This window comes from Macaca nemestrina, chromosome 1, assembly GCF_043159975.1.
Source record: "Macaca nemestrina isolate mMacNem1 chromosome 1, mMacNem.hap1, whole genome shotgun sequence".
NCBI classification, from domain to species: Eukaryota; Metazoa; Chordata; class Mammalia; order Primates; family Cercopithecidae; genus Macaca; species Macaca nemestrina.
This window is the reverse complement of record NC_092125.1, coordinates 8,927,420-8,946,366: the sequence shown is the minus strand read 5'-3', so window position 1 is coordinate 8,946,366 and position 18,947 is coordinate 8,927,420. Positions and strand designations below refer to the sequence as shown.

Here is an 18,947-nt window from a genome sequence, read left to right as displayed (position 1 = left end):
CTAATTTTTCTATTTTTAGTAGAGACAGGATTTCACCATGTTGGCCAGGCTGGTCTCGAACTCCTGACCTCAGGTAATCCACCCACCTCAGCCTCCCAAAGTACTAGGATTACAGGTATGAGCCACCCACCATGCCGGGCAGAAAAGTATCTTTAAAATATCAAGTTTTAGTAAACACATTTTAAGAAACTGTAGTATAAACCTTGCTAACCAAAAGTTTATAGAAGAGAGGCTGGCGCAGTGGTTCATGCCTATAATCCCAGCCTTTTGGGAGGCTGAGCTGGCAGGATCACTTGAACCCAGAAGTTTGAGACCAGCCTGAGAAACATAGTGAGACCACGTCTCTACAAAAACTACAAAAATTAGTTGGGCATGGTGGCATGTGCCTGTAGCCCCACCTACTCCCAGCTACTTGAGAGGCTGAGGCGGGAGGATCGCTTAAGCCCAGGAGGTCAAGGATGCAGTGAGCCGCGATAAAGCCACTGCACTCTAGCCTGGGCAACACAGTCAGACCCTGTCTCAAAAAAAAAAAAAAAAAAAGCCTCAATTGCTTATAGAAAAGAAAGGGAATAGTGTAATTGAAGTTAAAATGAGAGCAGGAAGAGCTGACGTCCCCTAAAGCTTTGACGCCGCCTAAAGTGTTTATATTTTTTCTTATTTTTTCTCAGACAGCCATAAAAATAATTTTGTTTTGAGGTGTGTATTAGTAGGAATGTAGGCAAGGCTTTTCTTTAATTGATCTATGTGATAATCTTTATGTATAGTTCTGTATATTTTTCTACATGGATTGTAATGTTGCCATTAAAACTTTTTACAAAATCTGTGTCGGTCACTCTTTAAACTTCCTTAACCGTCAATATAGTACAGAATGACTCCTTCTCTCTTTTAATACTCTCCTGTATAATGTTGTTGGTGTTTTTACTTGCGATCCCTTTACTAACATCTTGTATACTTAATTACCCTTGTTAAGTAAAGCTTTTCATAATTAGGATGGAATTTTGCCTGCTTTTTTCTAGTGCCAGCAAAACAAACTAGCATGTTCTTCAAATGCCACTAGAAGCTAGAATCTGAGTTGAAATCCACTTGCTGCTGAGTGCTTTTTAAATGATCAGTTTTTCTCCAATGGCCTAGATTGGCCCAAGGCTCCGTAGAAATTGGCTTTGAGCTGGTCTCCATCCTTCGAACTTACAAGGAAAGACAGTGACTTGTTTTGTTTTGAAAGCTAGGTTGCAGTGTTCCCCCAGTGATGCCAGACTGACTTGGCTGTTGTTTTGTAAGTAAAAACTTTCCTATTCCAGTAATGCCAGCCTTCTTCTCAATACTGCCACACACGAAGCAGGTAGACAGAGCTCTTCCAAAAACAAGAAAACAAAACGAAAAACTCTCTTTAAGTTGATTATCTCTTTGCATTCCACATTAAGCCTTCCAAAAAATAAAACAATACAAACTTGCCAAATGTAAGACCAAACAAAGCTTTTTCCTTTTAAAATGATTGAAAATGTGTTTCCCTATGTTTCTACCAATATGATCAAAGCTTGACTGTATTAAAAAATCTGATCATTATAAGATGCAGATGAAGAAGATCAAATGGCAAGGTGGTTTCAGTTTATTCTGAATATTTTGGTGACAGAAAGTTGAACAGGAAGGAAACAGGTGTTAGTATAAAATACACAGTTCAAAAGCAAATTATACCATTAGTTACATCAGACTCATATATTTAGGAGGAAAAGCACAGCTTCTGAATAGTGATTTGAAGGCATAGAAATTTGAGGGCCTGAGGTGTTTAATCTGGTGTGATTTAGGAGAGGCTTGTAGTAGGTACAGTGGTGACCTGAAATAATAATTAGGTTTGAACTGATTCAGTAGTTTGCATTTTCAAACTTGGATTTAGTTTGAGAGATTTTTTCCACCCAAACAGCATGAAGAGCTTATGTAAGGCAAGCTTCTTTGGGTTTATGCTATTCAACAAATGTCTTCAGGCACTAGAAATAGTGATTTTGAAGAAGTCCTCTTGTCACATTTATCTGGTCTTATCATCCTCTGAGTTTATCCCTTTTAAAAATCCCTCTGTTCTCCAAAGCGTTTGTAGGCACTTCCTGAATTCATTTACCCCCATTGATTGGTTTCCTTCCTGGTAACATCTTCCATATGTTTTCTTCACTTTTTCAGATAAGAGCATTACTAATATTCTCTACCATGAGTATCTTAACATTTATGTTGCTGAATCTCTTCCATTTGCTCATTCTTTTTCTTTTTCTTTTCTTTCTTTCTTTCTTTCTTTCTTTTTTTTTTTTTTTTTGAGATGGACTGTTGCTCTGTTGCCAGGCTGGAGTGCAATGACGCAGTCTCGGCTCACTGCAACCGCCGCCTCCTGGGTTCAAGGGGTTCTCCTGCCTCAGCCTCCCAAGTAGCTGGGATTACAGGCACACACAAACCACCATGCCCAGCTAATTTTTTTGTTGTTGTTTTGTTTTGTTTTTTTTTTAGTAGACACAGGGTTTCACCATGTTGGCCAGGATGGTCTCGATCTCCTGACCTCATGATCCGCCCACATTGGCTTCCCAAAGTGCTGGGATTACAGGCATGAGCAACCACGCTCAGCCTCTTTTTCTTAATTTGAAATTATGCAACACTATGGAGTTGAAAACCTACTTAAAAATATTTTTTTCATATACTTATATACTTTTACAAATCCAGGCCATGTCAGCCTCTAATGTTTCTAAGAGGAAAGAATACATCCCTCTTAACTACACTTAAAATTTTAGATTGTTCAAGAATCTCTATTCTTTTCTGTATTCATCTTGAGATTAACAATTAGCATCTCATGTATGGCAACGAGGATTGCATGCAAAATTCTAGAAAGAATCTATAACATATGATTCATACCAAACAGTAATTTGTTTGTTTTCAATTTGCCCTCTTTTTTTCTTAATCCAACTTAATAAGTCATGTTTGCCATTCTTGAGGTTACTAATATGGTTTCACAGATTTCAGTACCCTGTTTTAATAACCATGGCATTCTTTCCTTATAATAGTCTACTATACATTTTTTTCCCCACTAGGCCACCCAGGACTTTGTTGAATCTGTCACGTCCTCACTGTTTTTCTTACTCATCTTACTGTGGCCTTGCTGTTTTGCTCAGATATTTATTTTATCTTTTCTCTGTGTTTACTCACATCAACATCGTAGTTTTAAAATGTAAGCTGTTATAAATTTCTAGTGATTTATTGTTGTCCACGCTTTTAAAAAATTCATTCATTCACTGTAACAGCCACTTAATAAATTCAGATTATTGGAACTACTTAGTATGGTGGCTGGGCACGGTGGCTCACTCCTGTAATCCCAGTACTTTGGGGGGCCAAGGCAGGTGGATCACCTGAGGTCAGGAGTTCAATACCAGCCTGACATCTCTACTACAAAGACAAAAATTATCCGGGCATGGTGGCGGGCACCTGTAATCCCAGCTACTCAGGAGGCTGAGGCAAGAGAATCGCTTGAACCCTGGAGGTGGACAGAAGTTGCAGTGAGCCAAGATCGCACCACTGCACTCCAGCCTGGGTGACAGAGTGAGACTTTGTCTTAAATAAATAAATAGATAAATAAACTGTGTATGGGTCTATCTTCCTTTGAAATTTCTTTCTCAAAGCATGTGAAACCATCTCTCTTGCTAAGACTATTTTACTGATTTTTAAATTTAATTCCATGGAAGTCATCTAGAGGAGGTGACATACGGTTGTGCTGAAGACTCATGCTGAGTTTCAGAGAAAAATTCACGTTGAAAGATGTTGCTTATTCTGAAAAACTCAATACATAACTCTTAAAAAGAATAGGACCACCTCATTAATTAATTGGGGATAAAACCAGCCTATGATATTCCTGCTCTTTCTGTGTGTGCAGAAAAATAACTAGAAACAAGAGGCAGGCGGACTCGAACGTTGCACATTGGCCCCCTCCCTCCTTAACAAACAAAATAGTCCATTTTAGTGATCCGGAAACTCCGGAAATGGATTCTTTACAACTATTGGCGATACTCACTGGCAATGATGGTCTATATTTCATAGTTACTTTAAAGTCCCAGGCATATGTGATTCAGCCTTTCAGATGGATGAAAGGGATATTGGTAGGGTTAGAATTTTTGCAGGGCATGAGTTCATTACTTCTTGGATATTTTAAACTGATAATGTATTTTAAACTCATAGACAGCCCGTGAGTTTAAATTCATTCCTTTCCACCTATTCCAGTCAGACTTCTCTTGAGCTCATAGTGCCAGCTGGTTTTTCAAGGGGGACAAAGCAGAAAAAAAAGAGGCAGAAAAAATTCGAACAAATTATTGAATTTTTTTGCATTAACAACCTCCTCAGGTGACACTCATCCCCCCTACCCTCGCCATGATTCTTACCTTCTTCCCGATGACCCCTGAAAAGAGGAGAAAAAGGTGAGAAGGGCCAAAGAAATTTTACACAATGGGCAGAACTTCTGTCGGAGAAGATACCAAGGGTGTAGAGATCTTCCAGAAAAGGGAAAACCCATTGTAGAAGAAAGGGAAACAGGCCTTGGAAGGGTGAGTGCACCTGAGCATTGTTTGTGAAGATGCTGGTTTGTCTCTTTAGCCCAAATCCAGTCTGAGTTTGCATGTCTGTTTCTCTTCCACCACAAAGAGACATATATCATGCTTGCCATAATTGTGATGTTGGACAATAACCACATGATTTCTGCTTTAGGAGATGTGCAAAAAACTTTCTGTCATCACTACCACTCCCCCTACCCACTAAAAATGTGTGTATCAACCTCCCCACAGATTAGCTATAATTAGGAAACCATGTTGAATCACGTTGAGTCAGATGAGGATAACTTCCTGTGTTCCCTGTGTCCCTGAGGAAACTAAGGGTTATTCTCTTCATGATAAGCTAGCTTTCTTACTTTATTTCTCCAGTTACATTTTAGCAAACCAATTATGCAAAAATATTTTTTCATATACTTATAAACTTTTAAAAATCCGGGCTGTGTCAGCTTCTAATGTTTCTAAGAGGAATGAGTACATCCCTCTTAACTACACTTACAATTTTAGATTGTTCAAGGATCTGTATTCTTTTTTGTATTCCATGTCGAGCTACAATTAGCATCTCGTGTATGGCAACCAGTATTGCATGCAAAATTCTTGAAAGATTCTATAACACATGACTCATCCCAAAGAGTAATTTGGTATTTATACAAACTAAAATTATTCTCTTTCCTGCCTCTACTTTAGTTTTTTGGCTTCCAATTCAAAAATGAGAAAGGGGGAAAAGATGAAGCCTGATATATTGCAATAAATCAAGAGTGACTTCTTTCTGTCCAGGGTATCCTCATATACAAGTTGAGAAACAATGCACGGACATCATCTTTGCATGATTAAATAGAAAGACTTCTAGGCCAAGATATCAGTCTGTGGTGAAGTTAATATTGCTATGATATTCATTTGCTTTTCATTTTAAACAATCGTTTTATTTGGATCAGATTTTGATTTTAAAATAATTTGATTTTTTTTTTTTTTCAGAGACGAAGGTCTCTCTCTGTTTTCCAGGCTGGAGTTCAGTGGTGTGATCATTGCTCACTACAGCTTCAAACTCCTGGGCTTAGGTGATTCTTCTGCCTCAACCTCCCAAATATCTGGGATTATAGGTGCATGACACCATGCCTGGCTAATTTTTTTTTTTTTTTTTAAGAAATGGGTTCTCACTGTGTTGCCCAGGCTGGTTTCAAAATCCTGGGCTCAAGTGAGCCACCCACATCGGCCTCCCAAGTTGTTGGCATTACAGGCATGAGCCACTGTGTCCAGACCCAGATTAGTTAGTTGTGTAATCTTGCATCAGTGAAGGGCATAAACCTCAAGCTTTTCCTGTCTTCTGGTGAAGTCAACCAGTTCCTTTGAGAATAAGGAGCCATCACCCCTTTCCTTCCTCTCCCCCAATATCAAAGTTGGCCTGGCAGAAAAAAATCCCACCCAGAAAGTCTGGTAATATATTCATTAGTCACTCCCCATCATTCAGATGTTTCTTTTTTAAGTTTCTAGTTTTTTAATATCTTAGGTTATTCATGTCTATTGTGTCATGTGTGAGGGTTTCTTCTTCCCCAGGAGACAGTTTTTGGTGTGGAATTACCTTGTACCTGTATTGGAGATAGACATAAAGGAGGCGGGTGTGTGATTCATGCTTGAGCAAATTTAATCCATGCATGATCTGCAGTGAAAGCTGAAGCATAGGTTTCTGCTGATCGTTATAGCTTTTTTTGCATGACTTTAGCTTTTTGCACTCATTCAGTTCTATTGGTAGAAAGGTGATTTCCTTTCAGGTGGTTACCTGAAAATGGAATTTTTTCTTGTCTCCCAGCACCACCTATACTGTTTAGAATGGAAGCTTTTCGCTTTAGTGACTCTCGCCATGCCTTTAACTACATACTTCAGGCCCCTAATACAGTGGGACACCCCATGGTATTGCCTCATCGCCAGCATTAAAGATTATATGTTCCTGACTCATTCGACTTTTTAAAAAGACCCTAGTGTTAGTTTTGCCCTGTTATAAAGGAATACCTGAGACTGGGTATTTTACAAAGAAAGTAGGTTGATTTGGCTCATGGTTCTGCAGGCCATACAAGCAAGGCACCCACATCTGCTCAGCTTCTGAGGAAGCCTCATCACCTTCTGCCATGAAGGTTTTCCTCAGGGCAGAAGGTGAAGAGGGGAGCAGGGATGTCACGTGGTGAGAGAGGAAGCAAGAGAAAGAAGAGGAAGTGCCAGCCTCTTTTTAACAATCACATCTTGTGGGAACTAATAGAGTGAGAACTGACTCATTCCCAGGAGGAGGGCACAAAGCCATTCCTGAGCGATCCTCCCCCATGACGTGGTCACCTCTCACTAGGACCCACCTTCAACAGTGGAGAATCACATTTCAGTATGAGATTTGGAGGGGACAGACATCCAAACTCTATCAGCCGTATAAAAATGAAACTCTTCGAGGGATTTCTTTCAAGGATTTTGTCTTCCTTTTTGCTACTTTGGGTTTAATTTTTCATGGAAGTGCCTTTACAAAGTTAAGTGACGTGTTCTTTATGTCTTCAGCAAAGTCAATATTGCTTCCACTAATGGTAGCTGAGGACAGGAAGGATGTGAGGTTTTGTTATTGTTTTTCACATACCTGGGAATAGTCATGGAATAGGCTAGGTTTTGGATCTGAGTTTCTTAAGCTGTATTTCTACCTCTTATCTCATGAAACAAAACAATGATTTAAAGACTGGGCTAACAGTTCTTTCTAAGAGTTTGTTTGATTGCTGACTGTCCCTGTTGGCGGTTCTTGTGCAGATAATTAACCAGGTATACTCAGATAAGTTGCCACCAACTTAGAAAACAGGGATCTTTTTTAAAAGCTACTTACAGTTGTTCAAGTCAGCCTTGACTCAGCTGTGCATACCAGCTGCTGGTGACCCCAGCTTGCCCCTTTGCACAGACCATGTGATTTTAAGTGTCAAGGTCTTGTCTGTTATCAGTTTCCTACCCTGTGGAATTGCTGTGATGCATTTTGTTTAGTGATCTGCATTTTCAGTATCTTTCCCTTCTCTGGATTTTTAGAAATAGACTAATTAAATACCCCAGCTGGTCTTTTTATCTTGGGATGGAATCACTTACAGAATGGGACACATGTCTTCCTCTCAGATTGAGTCATGGTGTGGTGACATAAGAGAATTTCATTGGAGCGTTAAGAGAACCAGAGACTCCATGTGGCATTAATTCACTCCATTACTGTTTATTGAAGAGTAACTGTGTGCCAAGCACTGGGCTTAGTACTTTATCTTGGGAGGGGTGGGCGGGGTAGGGGACTAATTGCAGAATAAGACTGGGCTTTGAGAGAGATTGGAGTTGAGTTATGCATGTAGAATTCTAGAGGATACTTGAGTTTCTTTGCCTACTTGCTGCCTTAAATTTAAGAGAATGACACTAGGCTTGGGAAAACAAACTTTCATAATCCCAAATAGCGTCTGATTCTAAAATTGCTTTTATTTGACTTCTGAATGAGTCTTTTAAAAGACGATTTGCTTCCTTAGGATTTTCATCTGGCTGTGTTTGTTTCTATGAACGCATTGCCTACAGCTTCTAGGCATTAAGCAGAGTGATCTAGCTGGAAAAATCCAACCCAGAAATAAACATTCGCCTGTAGTCATTTCCAGCAAATGCTTGTATACTTATTGAAAATTCAAATGTACTTTTAACTAAATACCTTTATGCAGCTGACTGTAGTGCTTTGGGGAAGATAATGGTGTTCAAATTAAGGTAATGATGATTGAGAAGAAAGGACTGATTTGAGGAACATTTAGGAGTTAGAATGACATGATTTAACTATCTATTAGATAATCATTCAATAGTGATATATATATGAAAACTTGAAATATGTTTAACCCTGTGTATCCTCATAACCACTGCTTCTCAATGTTCAGCCAGTGATCCTGGGTAGACATTAAAACTTATTTGGTGAATACCTAACAGTATATGTCTTCATCATGTGTATATATCTGTAGATGTGGTGTTAGAAACCACTGACACATATAATGACTTTTCAAGATATTTAACTAGTTTATAGGCTCCTGCGTAACTTATTTAATCTCGTGATTTTGTTCTGAAGCAGCTAATACTTTTGTCATAACAATGTAAATTTTTAAGACAATTATTGAAAAGCATGAAATTGTTATTTGTTCATTTTATTTGTTGCTCTGCTAAAGTTATAAACAAGTACAATTAATTTGGAAATCTACTTCATAGTAAATACTCAGGTCCAAACACATTTACCCTAGCACCCAGTAGTCATAGGAGTAGCATTACTTGTAAAAGTCCTAAACTGCAAACCTTCTAAATATCTATCAATATTAGATACACAGTGGAATAGTAACAATGAAAAATAGCAATCTGTTATACTCAACAACAATATGGATTTTATAGGCAAAAGCCATTATAAACAGAGTATTTCCATTTATGATGTTCAAGAACAGGCAGAAGTTATCTGTGACGATAGAGGTTAGAATGCGACTTTTGTGTGGGGGAGTATTGAAAGGAAGGAGGTATAAATTGAGCCTTCAGGAGTGCTGATAATGTCCTATACAATGATCTGAATGATATTTACAATGATGCGTTTGTAAGCAATAATTAAATGAACTCTGTACTTGGGTTTTGTTCACTTGACTATAGAATAGCAATATTTTAAAAACTAAAATTTCTCAGTAGTGGCCACTTTAGAAAAACTTTTTGTTGAACAGCAAAACACTAATTTGAGACTCTGGGACAACAGAATTGAAGATGTCTTCAGGGATAGGAATAATGAATGATTTGGCTATTGTTGGACAAGGATGTGATAGAATTGTTTGACACAATATGATAAATTTATTCAAGTGCATTTGTTGAAGGAAGGAAAAATGCGAAATAAATGATCCTTGAAAATGGTGCCATCAGAAAGAAGACTACTTGGTCTGTAACAACTTTAAATCACATGTTGAAATTTTTATTCTCCAAAAATGAGCATCATAAATGAACTCACTGACATGCCACTGTTTATCTCTCTTTAACTTCCAAACTCTAGGAAGTCTTTGGAGAATCAGCCACTTGCTTATTCAGTGTGTTGTTTCCAGAAATAAAGATTGTAGACCTGCAAGGAAGCTGGACATGTCTTCCTCCATAGGATAGGGTCAAATCCAGTTTTCATCCTTCTGTCTTCACAGTGCTGAAAGTACCAGCATACTCTATGGATGGAGCAAGAAATCAAATCTTGTCCCTATAAAAGGGTCAGAATGAAACATCAGGCCATTGGCCAGAGAGCAGGAAGTAAAGCAAAATGCCTGAATACCGAATGACCATTTACTAAATCGTTAAAAGTTTATTATGTGATTCTAGTCAACAAACATATGCTAAGTGATTCGTTTTCTAAATATTTAACTTCTTCTCTATCAAACTTTTCGTCTAAATTTATCACAGGCATTTTGTTGTTGTGATAACTACAAAGGAAGGGAACTAGTTTGGTTGTTATTTGTTTGTTTTTCATAATTTCCCTGAAATTGAGCAGTACATAAGACAGAATATTCAGATGGACCTTACCGTCTAAGGTTTGCTTTTTGGCTAACAATTTGAAAACTAATTTATTCTCTTTACGTTCTGTCTGTCCATATTAATTGTATTTGATAACACAGGGCACTAAGGAAATAGTGGGGAAAATGAGATGCCGTGTGTCTCATTCCTTGGCAGGAGTGTGCTCTCCATACGGCTGAGAGGTAGTGTGGAATAGTGGTCAAGGGGGTGGACACTGGAGCCAGACTGCCTGGTTCATATCCTGGCTCTGCCACTTTATGGATATGTGACCTCGAACAGCCACTTCTGTGGACTGTAGTGGTACCTGTTTTGTTGGATTTTAGCAGTGATTACAAGGAAGAATAAAATAAAGCCCTTTATTTATTATGCACCAAGTAATGTTCTCTCAATACGTACTTGCTATAACATAATAATAATAAATATGCACATGGTCTCAATAAGAGTCTTTTTTATTCCTTTGTGGTTGTCATTAACCTTATTATCTTATCTGCATCGTGTCTTTTATTTGTGATGATTAATATCTCTCGTTGAGATAACGAAGTACAAAGTGAGCTGCTGATGCCTATATTTTGTAGACACATACGTGATGTCCAAATATTTTTGGCAATATCATGAAACATTTAGATATGGTACTCACAATGTATTGGTTTTCTTAATTTTAATTTTTATTGTAAACTTTGATACTTCTAACTGAATACTAAGTGCTAAAAACATAATATGAAAATTATAGATAGGATACATATCTAAAGCCAGATTTGTAGAGGGAATTCTGAAGGGGAAAATATAGCTCAGCAGACTTGTATGCAACCAGATAGGTGAGACATTGTTTGCTCATTTCTAAGATATTTGAAATAGTGAAGGTCCAAATTATATCTTGCAAATATTTTTCATGCCAAAATCGGCTAGACTGGCAAAAAGATTTGTTCAAAGAAGAAAAGATTATAATGTTATTTTAATTTCAAGGAGTTTAAACATCTCTGCATATTTTTTTGCTTTAAAAAGTAGAGGAAGCTGGAGACTTAGGATAGTTGGTTTAAATTAGAAAGGCATTTTGGTTTAAGAGCCTGGTGATACTTAAACATTTTAGTGCATGTTACTGTGATATTTTTAAACAAAACGTGAAATTTAGAAATGCAGTCTGCTGGCCGGGCGCGGTGGCTCAAGCCTGTAATCCCAGCACTTTGGGAGGCCGAGGCGGGTGGATCACGAGGTCAGGAGATCGAGACCATCCTGGCAAAACACGGTGAAACCCCGTCTCTACTAAAAATACAAAACAAAACAAAACAAAACTAGCCGGGCGTGGTGACGGGTGCTTGTAGTCCCAGCTACTCAGGAGACTGAGGCAGGAGAATGGCGTGGACCCAGTAGGCGGAGCTTGCAGTGAGCTGAGATCACACCACTGCACTCCAGCCTGGGCGACAGAGCGAGACTCCGTCTCAAAAAAAAAAAAAAAAAAGAAATGCAGTCTGCTAGAATAAAAACTTTAATAAAATGTATACCTAATGCCATTTTGTTTGTTTGGAATCACTTTGGTATATTTTCAACTCTTGATTTTTTTTTTTTTTTTTTTTTTGGTCAAGGTCATCCTAAACGTTTCAGCTTTTTTCTAAGAAAGGAAAAGTTGATCTAAATAAGAAATTGAGTTTCTAATTCTTTTAAACTTATCCCTTTAAAAGAAAATATCAAAAAGCCTAAGAAGTTCCCTTGGTTTTTTGCTAGCACATTCCTGTGCTGTATTTAGTGTTGTGTTATGGCAGAGGTGTGTGTGCACATGGCTCACAGGGCCTACACCAGAGGACGAGTGAGCTTTGGGGTCAGACTTAGCTGACAGGAAATCCCAGCCTGCCTCTCTGGCTTGGGTCTTTCAGCAATTTTTCATACTGAACATCCCTCATTTCTGTGACTCAATACATAATAGTTGTTATTATTTTGACAGATGTGATTTATGTGTGTCATGCTGTTGGAACATTTAATTACTCCATTCAACTTGACTGTATTTAGAAAAGGCTATGGCTCTGCTCCTCTCCTTTAACAGCTTGTATTCTAAGAGAAGAATCCAACCATTGATTGGGTTGGATCCTAAGTGTGGCTGCTCTTGTAGGCTAGGTAGGTATCACTCTCTTTATTTTAGTGTGCCTTTCCTAAAATCAACTGGAACACGTGTGTCTTGGAGTTTACCAAATCGCTTTTATATAACATGCATTTGCTTCTGTTAAAAACGACACATCTTCCATGTCTGACTTGATTTCTGGTTTAACAGTGATTTATAATAGTATATTGAATGGCAAAAGATAGTCGAGGGAGATATTGTTATCAAGAAACAATGGAGAAGTCAGATGGACACTAGTTTTTACTTGGTGAGAAGATGTCCTGCAGACTTACTTGCACATATTTGAAATTCTTGCTTCTAGTTTGTTAGAACAACCTGAGGGATGGGACCAGGAGACCGGTATTAGGATCACAGACTAAATAAGAATGAAAGCAGGAACCAAGAAGATGGTGTCAGGAGAGATTGAAACAACCTACTCAGTTGATGAACAACATCCAGATGATGTTATAACCAAGAGGCACAGCTCTCCAAACTTAAGTCTAAAATATATATCAAGACAACCAAACGAGAGAGACAGGCTGGGAGAGCACAAGAGGCTCTTCTTGGTAACCTTACCAAATTCCACAGCTGTCAGTCTCCTTCCAAGGCTGACTCAGACCCAAAGGCAGGACAAGCAAAGCAAGACGCTTTCACCCATGCCATAGCTTGATCCTCTGCCAAGAGACACATCTGGGACCAAGTTCAGAAGCAGGCACATCGTGCCTAAATAGACCTTGATGTGTGATCGAAGTCGGCTTCTAGATTCTTAATCAGTGAGAGGTGTCAAATATCACCTCACCAATTAGCAAACTGTACCTCTGTTTTGTTTCTGAGATTAAATCTAGGCTGCCCAAGCAAAGAGGATTGTCTGGTGCCAACCAGATAGTCTGGAGATACCACTTGTGGGCATGGTCAGTGTTAATGCCTTCTGTGGTCTGCAGTGCCTTGGAATGCTGCTGGATGCCTTTGAGGTCGGTCACCCTCCCCTGAGGCTTACCATTAATCTGAGTAGGAGAATACGGTAGTGTAAGTAAGACTGCAGTCTTCCTTGGTTGTGAGAGTAGACAGAAAAAAAAAAAAAAAAACAAAAAAACCCTGATAACCTCTTGCTCTGCAAAATCCCATGCCAGCATTCTTCACTTTTGAGTGTAGACTAGTTAAGATTTAAAATGACTGCTGTTTTCATGAAATAGTATCAGACGGTTCAGAAAAGGCTCATGGTTCCTGATTCTCATTGGGTCAAAAATCTCGAGATGAATGTATCTTTCCAAAGAAAGAAAATTGAATCCAAATCAAAGTTATGAGATAGCCAACAACAATATGTCTAAAGAGTTCTTGGAGAAATCACACTTTGTAAATTCCCAAGTGGGTAGGAGTTAGCCAATGTATGGATTGTTCTCCTTCTTAATTTTAGATGTTTATTTCTTATCGCCTTCTATTATCTTTGCTGTTCCTCTTGTTGGAATAAACTCAAGTGATTTTACAACATCATAAATATAACTGCCAGCTATTGGATTACAAAATAAAACACCAGCACCTGGCATTTGCAAGACGTTTTATGCTTTGAAAATATTTTATACTTTGCCAAATTTGTTTATCTCAAATTATGGGAATATTGCATATGGATTATTAACTGTATTCTACAGGTATGAAAATTTAGATCTTGAGGCCAAGGAACTTGTCCAAAGTTACATGGCTGCTAATTTAGGCAAAGACATATCCTGAAATACTGATCTCCTACTCTGATATAGATCAAATCATTGGAAATCTTGAGTCTGGGAATAGTTCTTTCTTTGCCTTTCCTTCTATTCTTATGTCTCCTGTTCACTTTGGTTTTACTATTTCATATTTGCTTATATTCTCCTGGTCATTAGGGTATTCTTGGGTGCATTTGATAGCTCGTATTCCTTGAGTACATTGCATACCTCTTGATATACCACCTTGTGCTCTAACGTCTGTTTGAGAAACAACAGTTTTTACATTCTGAGGTTCTGCTTTGAAATTTACCTTAATTAATCTCTATAACTGAGCAATCTTATCTTTTTCTATTCAGAGAAGGATTTGCCGTATTGGATCTGGCCATTTGTCCCTTTAATTAATGTCCACTTTTCAGCAAGGCCATTTCAGAAGAAAGCAATCTGCTCTCTTAACTAGGAATCAGGAAACTAAAACTTTTGTTGTGACTCTACATTTAGACTGTGTACAAATTATTTACTAGCTTGTAAGAAATTGTGAGATTTTACTAGCTTGTAAGAAATTGCAAGAAACTTCAAATTATCTCTATTGGATATTTAATGTGAAGCCCTTTGATGTCATCTTAATTAGCTAGTATTCCATGTGACACATATAAAATGCGTACTACATTTAAACTTCTGAATTAGCAACAAACAACATGTTGTCTGATCAAATAATTATTTAAATGTGGTTTTGGCTACTTGTGTAATAAATATAGTTCACATGAGCTTTCTACTATGTTCAGCCATTATTCAATCACAGTTCAACCATTATTCAAATACTTCCTTTTCAAAAGAAGTATTCAGTGGTTCCTAAGTCTGCATCAGCTTCAGCTGTGGTATTTTTAAAAACATATGTATTCCAAGGCCCTACTCTAGAGAAAATTGACTTTTCAGAAAGGTACCTAAGTGATTCTGATATCTAGCCAAGGTTGGTTGTCTAACCATTTTTCCAGGTTTATTGTGGGACATCTAAGCTGGGCATAGCAGTTTTAACAAGGTTTACTTTTTCAGCAGACATTTTTGGATGCTTACAATATATCAGTCATTATGCGGAGTACTACAGTAAGCAGTATGATAGAGAGTGTGTCTAGAGGTGATTATGCTTTAGTGAAAATTGCCCCCAAATCACTTTATCATGTATATATTGTAATAGGAGAGTATGTAGTCTCACAAGAGTAAAGAAGTGCTCCTAAGCCAGTTCCTGTAAGAGTTCTGTGGGAGGTAGAGGAATGTTCAGGAAAAGCATCACAGTGGAATGAGACTTGAACATTCCTGTCCAGTGAGTAGTCAGAGTTTGTCATTTTAACAATAGAAAATAGAAGAGAAATACATTATCAGGGGCCCCTAAATATCTGTTTAAAGGGGAGTGACAGGATGAAGGCAGTACAGAATGCTGGGCTGAGAGCAGGACTGAGATCCTAGAGGCAGAATCCCATTCTGCCTGTACTCTCTGGGAGGAAGTGATGAGAACTTGCAGCGGGGTGGTGGTCGTGAAAGAGAAGAAGGAAAGGCAAGAAAACATCAGTGGAACTTGATGTGTGGCTGGATACCAGAAATCCAGAGGAAGTTAGTCAGAGGTTCCATCATGATGACTGGAGATCACGGTGTCACTGACTGAGCTCTAGGGGTTGTGAAATAGAGCTGATTAGGCAGAGGATGATAAGGGTCTGGTTTTTTTTTTTTTTTTTTTTTGGTCTTCTGTGCATTTACCCCACCGTCTAGCACAATGCCTGATGTGTAGTAGGGGTATTAGTTAAATATTGGTTTGGCTGTCTCTGTTGTGACTTGTAAAAGATGAAAAGTTAATTTTCTCTCTCTCATGGGGAAATCTAGGCAGGTAAGTGCCCAGGGAGGTGCAGTGCCTGTGTTCCATCAGGCTGTCCAGAGATTCATTCCCCAGGCCTTCTGTTGCTTCACCCTCAGGGCGTAGTATAACTGATAATGGCTCACTTCCATAATTCTGCTTCAGCCTGAGAGGAAAAGGATAGAGAAAGTAGAGGGCCGGCCAGGCGCAGTGGCTCACGCCTGTAATCCCAGCACTTGGGGAGGCCGAGGCCGGTGGATCATGAAGTCAGGAGATTGAGGCTACCCTGGCTAACATGGTGAAACCCCGTCTCTACTAAAAATACAAAAAAATTAGCCAGGCATGGTGGCACGCGCCTGTAATCCCAGCTACTCGGGAGGCTGAGGCAGGAGAATCGCGTGAACCCAGGAGGCAGAGGTTGCAGTGAGCTAAGATCAAGCCATTGTACTCCAGCCTGGGTGACAGAGCAAGACTCCCTCTCTCTCTCAAAAAAAAAAAAAAGAAAGAAAGAACGAAAGTAGAGGGCCAGCCAGCCTTTTGAAGGCTGTGCTTTTATTGCTGCCTGCATTCTGTTATCCATAACTTAGTCATATGGCTATCCCTGGATAAAAGTAGGAATAAAAGTAGGTGTTGTGGAACATGGCTGTAATCCCAGCCACTTAGGAGGCTGAGGTGGGAGGGATCACTTGAGCTTGGGAGTTAGAGACTACAATCAGCTATAACCATGCCACTAAGAGTACTTCACTGAATGTCCACTACAGTCTTTGGAAGTTGATACTGTTTTAATCATTTTTCTAGGAGAGGTAACTGAGGCTTTAGGATGTTGGAGTAGCTTTTCTCAAATACGTTAGAAAGCATTTTTAGAGAGGGTACTTGGATATCAGTTTAGAGAATGAACAGGAAGGGATGAGATGCAATGGGTGGCTTTAGAATTACTTGAAAGGCTTTTAAAATTCAGAGTGATGGTTCCTACTCTCATGTTCTGATTAGTAGGTTTGTGATAGGGCCTGAGAACTTGCATTTTTAATGTTTATTATTGATACATCATATTTATACATATTTATGATACATCACATTTATACATATTTATGATGTTACATGCGTAGAATGTGTGGTGATGAAGCAGGAGAACCTCCACAATCTGTGCACCAGAAGAAATGGCATCACCTGAAAGCTTGTTAGAAACAAAGAACCTCAGTTCCACCCAGACTTAGGGATCAGAATCTTCATTTTAGAGGATCCCAGATGATTCAAGCACACGTTAAGTTTGAGAAATAGTGCTTTGTTTTAGAGAGACCATGTTCATAATCTCTACATAGTCCTGCCTTCTAGGGAAGCCTAAGATGTTAACTTTATTAAGAGAATTATGAAGAGATATGACGTTAAAGCAGATTCAAGATAGTTCTTTTTTCTGATTGTAAGTTCTAATTTTATAGATTTCAAATGTGTTCATTCTGCATTTTCTGCTTTTTGCCTAAGTTCTGAGATCATCTTAGAAGAGACTACTCTCCTCTTCATTGCATTGTGGTCACTGAATTCTAAGAATGTTCTAAACCTAGGTTCTTCTTTTCCAAGGTGTTGGAAAAAAAGGCCAGATCATAGCAGTGGTTCATAATACAAAGGTTGGGTTACTTAAAGACACTGTGGAATCCATGCTTTTAGACATCTATCCTCTTCTGAATGTCTGCCTTCTGGAAGGTGGTAGATGATTATTGTTCCTATGTAACATCTCAGGCATTTAAATGTAAAATCCAGTTATAATCAAGTGCGTTTGAATTATAATAGAAAAAGCAGGCCGGGAGTGGTGGCTGAAGCCTGTAATCCCAGCAGTTTGGGAGGCCAAGGCAGGTGGATCACCTGAGGTTGGGAGTTTGAGACTAGCCTGACCAACATGGAGAAACCCCATCTCTGCTGTAAATACAAAATTGGCCAGGCATGGTCCCGCATGCCTGTAACCTCAGCTACTCGGGAGGCTGAGGCAGGAGAATCACTTGAACGTGGGAGGTGGAGATTGCAGTGAGCCGAGATTGTGCCATTGCACTCCAGCCTGGGCAACAAGAGCAAAACTCCATCTCAGAAAAAAAAAAAAAAAGGCAAATTCCAGGTATGATATGTGAAAGATTCTGTAAGACTTTTTAAAGGACTAACCCTTAAACATGAGCCAATTGTGTTTAAAACCTATGATTAAAAAGCAACATGCAGATATCAGCATTTTTAGAGAGGGTACTTGGATATCAATTTGGAGAATGGACAGGAAGGGATGAAATGCAATGGGTGGCTTTAGAATTACTTGGAAGGCTTTTAAAATTCAGAGTGATGGTTCCTACTCTCATGTTCTGATTAGTAGGTTTGTGATAGGGCCTGAGCACTTGCATTTTTAATGTTTATTATTGATACATCATATTTATACATATTTACGATACATCATTATTTATACGTATTTATGATGTTACATGCGTAGAATGTGTGGTGATGAAGTCTGGATATTTAGTATCCATCACTTTGAGCATATATCATTCCTGTGAGTGAAGAACATTTCAAGTCCTTTCTTCTAGCTATTTTGTAATATATAATACATTGTTGTTAACTATGCTCACCCTCCTCTATCTGACATCAGAACGTATTTCTTCTATCTAATGCTTTACCCATTAATCAATCTGTCCTCATCACCTCCCCCTCCACCACACACCCTACCCAGCCTCTGGTATCTTTTGTTCTACTTTCTACCTCCATGAGATTAACATTTTTAACTCCCACATATGAGTGACAGTATGCGATATTTGTCTTTCTTTACCTGGCTTATCTCACTTAAGGTAGTGACCTCCTGTTCTGTCCATGTTGCTGCAAATGACATGATTTTATTCTTTTTTTATGCCTGGATAATATTCTGTTGTGTATGTATGGATATGTTTTATATATTATATGTATATATTAAAACATGTTATATATATTTAAAAATACTTTATTTGTCCATTGATGGACACTTAGGTTGATTTCATATCTTTGCTATTGTGAACAGTACTGCAGTAAATGTAGGGTGAAGATATCCTTTTAATATTTATTTTTCTTTGGATACATGCCCAGGAGTGGGATTGCTGGATCATATGGTAGTTCTATTTTTAGTTTTTTGAAATATTTCCATATTGTTTTCCATAGTGACTGTACTAATTGAAATCCCCTTTTATTCACATCCTTGCCAGAATCAATTTTTTTTT

General features: G+C 38.5%; 1 protein-coding gene across 5 annotated transcripts in view; it reads left to right on the top strand.

Moving 5' to 3' along the window:
* LOC105474638 (formin 2) overlaps positions 1–18,947 on the top strand; it is a 399,919-nt gene that overhangs the window by 141,919 nt on the left and 239,053 nt on the right. Inside the window, exon 7 of one of the 5 annotated variants that reach the window (XM_071073764.1) lies at positions 12,040–16,244. The exons of 3 other annotated variants lie outside the window; for them this stretch is intronic. In XM_071073764.1, coding sequence (XP_070929865.1) covers positions 12,040–12,045 — 6 coding nt within the window. In that variant the 3' untranslated portion in view covers positions 12,046–16,244. Of the gene's footprint in view, positions 1–4,362; positions 4,562–12,039; positions 16,245–18,947 lie in introns of those variants that run through there. One more of the 5 variants, XM_071073758.1, reaches the window with a different exon arrangement.